This window comes from Gymnoscopelus microlampas (genome assembly GCF_963454915.1).
Source record: "Gymnoscopelus microlampas genome assembly, chromosome: 19".
In the NCBI taxonomy this organism is placed as follows: Eukaryota; Metazoa; Chordata; class Actinopteri; order Myctophiformes; family Myctophidae; genus Gymnoscopelus; species Gymnoscopelus microlampas.
The window spans coordinates 17,641,048-17,649,153 of record NC_139956.1 but is presented as its reverse complement, the minus strand read 5'-3'; the positions used below and the strand labels follow the sequence as shown (position 1 = coordinate 17,649,153).

Sequence of the window (8,106 nt, the reverse complement as noted above, 5' to 3'; positions counted from 1 at the left end):
TGTGACTCTGGGGGATAATTGACTTAATTGACGTGAAATTTCCTATCTCTTCAGAACTCTGCTATCCTCCAAGAGTTTGAGCTACGACTATCAGATACCTGCTGATCGCAACCGAGCTTCCTGTTGCAAGATTATATATACAGGCCTACGCAGTGACATATGACCCATATACGTCACTTTTGCATCAGTGCAGCGGGAGGCATACGTTAATCCGACATTCCATTTCTCCGACTATGTGGCATCCGCGTGCGGGTAAGGGTTAGGGTTCGGGTTTGGTATAGGGTTAGTATTGGAAACGTCGGAGGCATGCGCTGTCGGAGGAATGCGCTGTCAGACTAACGTATTGCACCCCAGTGCAGCATCATGAACACCACGCCCTGTTGTGGGGGGAGATTGGACTAAATGGGCAAAATTTCTGACCGTCTGTCCATCTGTGCATGTGTGTGTGTGTGTGTCTGTATCTCGAGAGCTGTCCATCGACCAACTTCAAACTCGGCGTGCACGTCACTGACAGCCCGTGGGAGTGCTGTGTCCGGCGTTGAGTCAGTCGGATTGGTTGTTGTCTAGAACTGCCGATTTGGGTCCAATAATGGTGTGGCTTCAGGTGTATCTCAGACTTCATGTGGCTAGTCTATGACCCCAGTTGTCTATGATATATCTATGACGTATGACTCAATATTTGGGGCAACACCCGTTTGCCCGATTTGACCACCTTTAGCTTCTTGTGACGGCTAGCTCTGAAAGAGGCTAGCCAATGAAGTCATCCGTGCCCAAATTTGGAGGATCCTAGTCCCATTGACTTCCATGATTTAGCCTTGTGCAGTGGTTCTCAAAGTCTTTCATTTCATTTTTACAATGCATTAGGCCACGGACTCCCATAACTCTGAGAGGACCCAGGGGTGGACTGGGCATCTGGCATACCGGGCATACAGTATGCCCACAGGACCATTAAGGTGGTCCGCAAATGAAAAAAAAAAATAATAATTCCCCCAGTTTTACGATCATTAAGGTAATTTCTGGGTTGCGCGGCCCAATTATTTTTGAAGTTCAAAGGGATCGATTAAGAGCTCCGGCCGAGACACCCCTCTCCCCCCACAGACTTTTCAGTCCCTGCAAGGGATGAATGTCACATAAACAGTGGAACAAAACCAAAATACATTTAACAGACGCTCTTAATCCAGAGCTATTTACAGTAAGCAAGGACACAAGATAATACATAATAATACATCAATAATTCATCAAATGCATAGAAATAGTAATCTAATAATAATAAAGTAATACATAAGTAAACCAATAATCTAATAATAACTACAATAGAGCACCGAAGTCTGACGTCACTGCCACTAGAGGGCGCTGTTTCACGGATTCGTGGCTTTATTTTTTGTGTTGAAATCCCCATTTGGGAATCTTAGATCACGTCATATAAGAACTGTGTTCCAAACATAAACACACCACCCTGGCGTTTTTGTCAGGGGGTGGCTCTGCATCGTTTATGATATTCATTCATATTTGATACAGCCTGTTTCTGGCAAAAACGGAATTAATTCTGCCTTAAAAGTCTTAAGAACTACTACTTCCGGGTCTGAAATCACTGTCCCTACAGCAGCCGCGTTCAAGGGAAAAAGTCTTTGGGTTGTTTGACTCGTTTCTAGTGTTTATATTGTGTTACTCTTTGGGTAAATGTGTACATTTACACCTTCAGTCGTAGCCATGGTTCACATGACGCTTGTATACCAGCGTCATGGTGCCATGTCCCCTCGGTTTATAGCGGTGTTCGATTTTTGTTACATTGCCAACTCTCACATGTACATAAACGTTCAGATTTCAAATATAAAGTGCTTACCCCCGAACCACGGATGTTACAAGGCGATCCGACCCGCGATAAGTACCCGTATCTCCCGTATTGTTCAATAAAAAGCATTTTAATTCCATCGCCGGCCATTTTCTATATTTGAAATCTGAACGTTTATGTACATGTGAGATTGGCAATGTAAACAAATCGAACACCGCTATAAACAGGGGGGACATGGCACCATGACTGTCATGGTATGACAGTCATGTTTCAGGGCTACTTCAGCCGATGCTTCATATCCATGAGTAAAATCAGTTTTATCAGTTAATTTACTCAATTTACCCACTTTTTGCAAAAATGTTTTGATAATAAACAATTATCAAATAACCTATTATAATTAAATAACCTTCGCGCGCGCGAACGGGACCGCTCGCACGCGCGAACGGGACCGCGCGCGTGCACGCGGGGGTCGCGGGAAATAAGATCATTATTTTGGGGGTCGCGGCCTGAAAAGGTTGAGAACCCCTGGTGTAAAGTAACTAAGTACATTTACTCAAGTACTGTTACTTAAGTACAATTTTGAGGTACTTTTACTTTACAGGAGTATTTCCAATTCTATACTTTTACCTCTACTCCACTACATCTCAGAGGCAAATATTGTACTTTTACTCCAGTACAATTATTTGAAAACTTTAGTTACTAGTTAGGCTACTTACTTTAGGCAGATGTAAATTATCACATTATAAAACATACATAACCACTTCAGCCCTATTTTATACATAGGCTATTTGAAAATAGTAGATCTACAAACATGTTAGTACTTTTACTTTTGGTACTTTAAGTACATTTTGATACCAATACTTTTGTACTTTTAGTCAAGTAAATGTTTAATTCCGGACTTTTACTTGTAACGGAGTACTTCTACATTGCGGTATTGATACTTTTACTTAAGTCAAATATTTTAGTACTTTTTCCACCACTGTTCATAGTCCTCTAATGCTCATGTCCAGGTTTGTAATAGGTCCATTACATAATCAGTGACTGGCTATAATGAAATAAAGGGGAATTGTTAATAACCGCCAGAGTAAAACATTGTCTATAGCCGACCTTGCCAGCGATTCCGAGCGTTTTCACCAACCTTTGAAAAATCATAAAATATTATTCTTCACAACGACCCATCCATCGATCGCTTTAAAAGACGTAACCGAGTCTCGTAGAATCGAAAGGAAAAAAAGCATGCCGTCGCAATAATCTCTTCCATAGTTATTGGCAGTTGAATGTAGGTTGTTTTTGCCAAAAAGCAACAGAGAGCAGAGAAAATGGCATTTTTCCAAATCCATTAGAATGGGAGTGAATGTGGCTGGTTTTTTTTGGCGATCACGTGATTTCCTGCTTCACTGCTTCACTGGGAGTCAGATGGTGACTCATAGGTTAGCAAAGAGCGGCATGTAGCGTGAAAAATGAAAACACGCAACATGCGTCAAAAGACGTCATTGGCGGTGTGGGCATTGGATTGACATACGTCAAAACACGTCAGTCAATGAGTAGGCTATTTTGTCGGGGAATGGGACCAATTCTATAAAAACACAACTGCAACTTGCAAGCTAACTCAGCTCAGCTGTTTATGTTTCGATCTGTTTAAGTACAGTAAGAAGTACAATTTTGAGGTCCTTTTACTTCACTTGAGCATTTTTCTATACTCTACACTTCTACTCCACATCTCTGAGGCATATATTATACTTTTTATTACACTAAAATGACTTGAAGACTTAAGTTACTAGTTACTTTGCAGGTTTAGATTATTATTACAAAACATACAATAATCAATTAAGCCCTCAGCTATTCAAAACACCTCGAGTACTTTTACTTTTGGTACTTTAACTATATTTTATGTTTGAATTCTTCTCAAATACAATTTTGAATACAGGACTTTGTAACAGAGTATTTCTACATTGTGATATTGCTACTTTTACCTAAGTAAAAGATCTGAGCACTTCTTCCAGCAATACATGCAGTCTATCTGTCTGGGCCAAATCTACATTATATCCATATATGAACCAATAATTCTTAACGTTCATAGTGCACAAAACCTTTCCCTAACATTTTTACTTAACTTATTCAGATGCAAGTCTCCAGGTTTTTTTTAAGTAAAAAGGTAATAGATGTAATAAAGAGGTAATAGGAACGCTAGGGTTCATGTGGTTACACTCAGAATTGCAGTTAGTGTTTATACATTTTTTTCATTTGCATGTACATGCAAATTAACTGTATGGAATGGCTTGCTAGTTAGCAGGAAATCAATGTTAAAAGTGATGAAAGTATTTTTTGTGTGTGTACGTAAAAAATATACTAAAAAAGTTATTAAAAAGTTAAAGCTCTATCCAATACAGAGTTTGTCCCTGTCTTGCCAGCTCTTTAATAAACAGAAAATACATTTTCAGGTCAGGATACCAATTTTATTCAACCAGAAGAAAGAACCACAAAGACCATTTATCAGCTTAAATTTTATGGTTCCAATTTTGCTTGTTTTGCTTGTTTCATCGCTTCCAATTCCACCTGTTTATCCTGTATCTTGTATGAGTCTCGGAAACAAAATGATATCCCATCCCGAACTGAAAATGTATTTTCTGTTCACTGAACAGAAAATACTGGGCACTGATGACGCTGAGGAGAGAACACGCCCCCCAGCGCCCCCAGCGGGAATCGAACCCAGGACCTTCTTGCTGTGAGGGGACAGCGCTAACGACTGCGCCATCTTTTCTGTTTACTAAAGAGCTGGAGAGACAGGAAGACATGAGAAAATATTGTTTTATATCAAGTCCACCAACATGTCATCACGGTCACATCCCACTCTCCTCTATTATTCTTTTTTTGGTCTTCTTTCGGTTAAGTTAGACTAATTCATTTATCTGTAACTATAGGCATTTTACTTTTTTTTTTCATTGACACACTAGTGATGTTGTAAACAGTATAACATCAGAATGGGTGTGGGTGGGTTGACATGGTTGGGCTGTCTAAATGTGACTCTGTAACCCTTTTCCCCCTTTTGCTGCTATCTGGAGATGAAAGAGACAAGTCCAGGGTCAGTCCGTTGATGGCAGCGCGCCAATACTAAACACATGATGGAGCCTGTTCTTCTTTATGTTTGTTTGTTGTTGTTTTGACTTTTTTTTACCTTGTGCAGGCCACCCTGTCGATCAGTCAGTCAATTAATGGGTGGGATGGGAGGCTCATGGCCCTTCTTATTTTCACGCTACGTAGCTGTACTCATCTGCTGAGTTCTGGCTGCGCTCGAGGTACTCCTTGTCGATGAGTACCTCGATGCACTTCTTGATCATGCTGACATTGGGGTTGAATCTGGCTTTGGCCTGGTTGATGACCTCTGTAATGAGGGGGTTGTGTCGCAGCACCTTGCGGGTCTTCATGATCCTCACTATAGCAGCTTGTAAATACATTTTGCGGTCCTCGTCTATGGCACTCCTCGTCTGCTCCACCTCTTGCGGCGTGTCCTTCTGCATTGATATCGTGATCTTGAACTTTGTCCTTTTGCTGGAGAAGTCCATATTCAATGAAAACATGGACTCTGCCTCTATTTCCTCCTTTTGTGAGTGATGGTTGAGCAGCTTGATTTGCAACAGGGACGTGATGGTCTTCTGTAGCTCCTTCTCATTCATCTCGGTGTTGTCCAGAAGCTCCTTGTAGGCGACCGTTTTGCTGTTGTTGAAGGCCAGCAGCACAGCTATTTGATATGTGGTCACTGTGGCCACATAGGGCTTGGACAGGTAGTTCATCTTGACGTCACCGGTGCAGAAATTGTAGAGATAGGTCAACTTTCTACCACTGAATTTCCCATTATAGAACATCTCAAACATCCGTACACTCTTCTCTAGTTCTTGAGGGACGGAGAGTTTGGAGGGGACGTTTGTGAGGGGCCAGGCTCCGGCCTGTAATACGTAGATTTGGAAGCCGATGCCCAGTTGTTCTGCCGCACGTTTGTTTTTCATATAGTCATTGAAACTGGTGTTGTGGTCGGCGCTCACAGTCATGTCTGTGTACATTCTGTGGAGCTTGCTAGTGAACTCAAAGCCACACGCTACCTTCAGTTTGTTGATCATGGATTCTTCTGAGTCCATCGACAATGAGTGGTCATGTATTAACCGCTTTGCTAGCATTCTGGTGTAAAACTTCTGAAAGACATCCTTGTCATCAATGTACTTGAACACTATGATTAAGCTGTTCAGTTTGTCATCCACCTCACTCTCCGACCTTCCCTTTGCAGACTTCTTCAGCAGAATGTCACTGTACTTGGCCAGTAGTTCAGGAGCTTTGCAGATAGAATTGTCTTCCTTGTGGTTGACCACATGCGTCAAAGCCTTATCAAGTGCTCCGAAGAATAGCCGATCCCCGCCCAGAATTGTGTTAATGAGCTGGGCAAATTTATCGTAAACCTCCAGCACAGACTCGACAAAGTGGGTTGGCATATTTTCCTGAGAGAGGTTACTAATGGCACGGAGGCCTTCATCTCGGATATGGGCCTGCAGCTCCTGGACCATGGGAAGGTAGGAAGGTGGACCACCACCTTCATTTATAGCCGTCAGTAGGATGTACATGTTGGCAATGTCATCCGTCTTTTCTTGCCGGATGATGCTCTGACATTCCCCAAGGATGACATCTACGTGGTCGGTCACCATCTTCTGCCGGCATTCTTTCATAACTTTGTCGTGGGAGCTGATGTGCAGGTACTTCCGACATCGCACCTGCTCTTCTTTCAACCGCTGTACAATCTTTTCCATATACTGTGAACAGTTGCACTCTTGCAGTAGATTGGAGGCTTCCTGTTTGTAAGTCCCAGTCGCAATCCCTGTCGTTTTCAGAAATGGTTTCTCGAATTCGTCCTGATAATACCTCAGCGGGTACTTCTTGTGTTGTTCAACATCAACAAAGGAGTTGACGATGCTGTGAATTACTTTCTGGTTGGTGTCCTCGCCGCAATGGTCATTTTTGATTTTATTGAGCAAACACTCTATCAGGTTGCTTTTGTTGACCAAAGGATCCATCAACTCACTCTTCCATATGTCTAACCCCAGCTCTCCAATATCCTTCATTTCCCCCTTGCCGTTGTTATTCTCCTCCGCTACCTTCGTAGTGTTGAGAAAGTGGTATAAATAGTTCAAGTATTTAACGCCCTTGCTGTAGTTTTCCCAGTGTTTGTGGTACATCTCTAGCATATCATTTGCCTCCTTTGCCTCCTTGAACAAATCCTTGACATGTTCTTCAAGATGCGCCTTGGTCTCTGTGTATAACTTTGAACCCAGGGGCTGGGGGGTTGCAGAACACATAGCATAAATATCATATATGGAGTCATTCCATGTTCTTTTGGTCACGGATGTGTCCAACTTCAGAACCGCATTGATTGTCGGTAGTAGAACGCCGTTCCATGAATCTTCAAAGTTGACCGCCCGGGGCTTCAAGCCGGACATTGTGACTCTGGACGGGAATTTACTTAATTGAAGTGAAATCTGCTATCTTTTCAGAGCACACCTGCTATGTGGGCTACTGCTATATGGGAAATTATCTTAATTGTCTTTTCACTCTGCTATCCTCCAAGACTTTGAGCTGCGACTATTAGATACTTGCTGATCGGAACTGAGCTCCCTGTTGCAAGATTATATATAAAGGCCTACACTGTGACATAAGTGTGACATATGACCCATATACGTCACTTTTGCATCAGTGCAGCATCATGAACGCCACGCCCTGTTGTGGGGGGAGATTGGACTATAAATGGTCAAAGTATCCGACCGTCTGTCCACCTGTGCATGTGTGTGTGTATCTCTATCACAAGAGCTGTCCAACCGACCAACTTCAAACTCACCGTGTACGTCACTGACAGCCCGAGGGAGTGCTGTGCCCGGCAGTTGAGTCAGTCGGATAGGCTGTTTTCTAGAACCGCCGATGTAGGTCCAATAATGATGTGGCTTCAGGTGTATCTCAGACTTTGTGTGGCTAGTCTATGACCCCAGTTGTCTATGATGTATATATGATGTATGACTTATATGATATGATGTATGACTCAATATGTGGGCAAGGCTCTTATAGACGGCTAGCTCTGAAAGAGGCTAGCCAATGAAGTCATCCGTGCCCAAATTTGGAGGATCCTAGCCCCATTGACTTCCATTAGTTAGCCTAGTCCCTCGGACCCCACTTTGAGAACCACTAGCCTAGTGACAGTGTGCACAAATTTGGTGCTGATTGGTCCAGCATTTTGCTGGACCAGATCCCCCAGGGATCTCTACTTGGCCCCCTCCTTTTCT

The 8,106-nt window shown here is 42.7% G+C and overlaps 1 protein-coding gene across 1 annotated transcript; it reads right to left on the bottom strand.

Moving 5' to 3' along the window:
- Nucleotides 1-5,040: 5,040 nt before the first annotated feature.
- LOC311034396 (cullin-2-like) lies at nucleotides 5,041-7,272 on the bottom strand (the record flags this gene model as incomplete). Its single annotated transcript, XM_084042277.1, has 1 exon — nucleotides 5,041-7,272. One exon carries the CDS (start codon nucleotides 7,270-7,272, stop codon nucleotides 5,041-5,043), a length of 2,232 nt encoding a protein of 743 aa, XP_083898403.1.
- Between the last annotated feature and the right edge of the window lie 834 nt (nucleotides 7,273-8,106).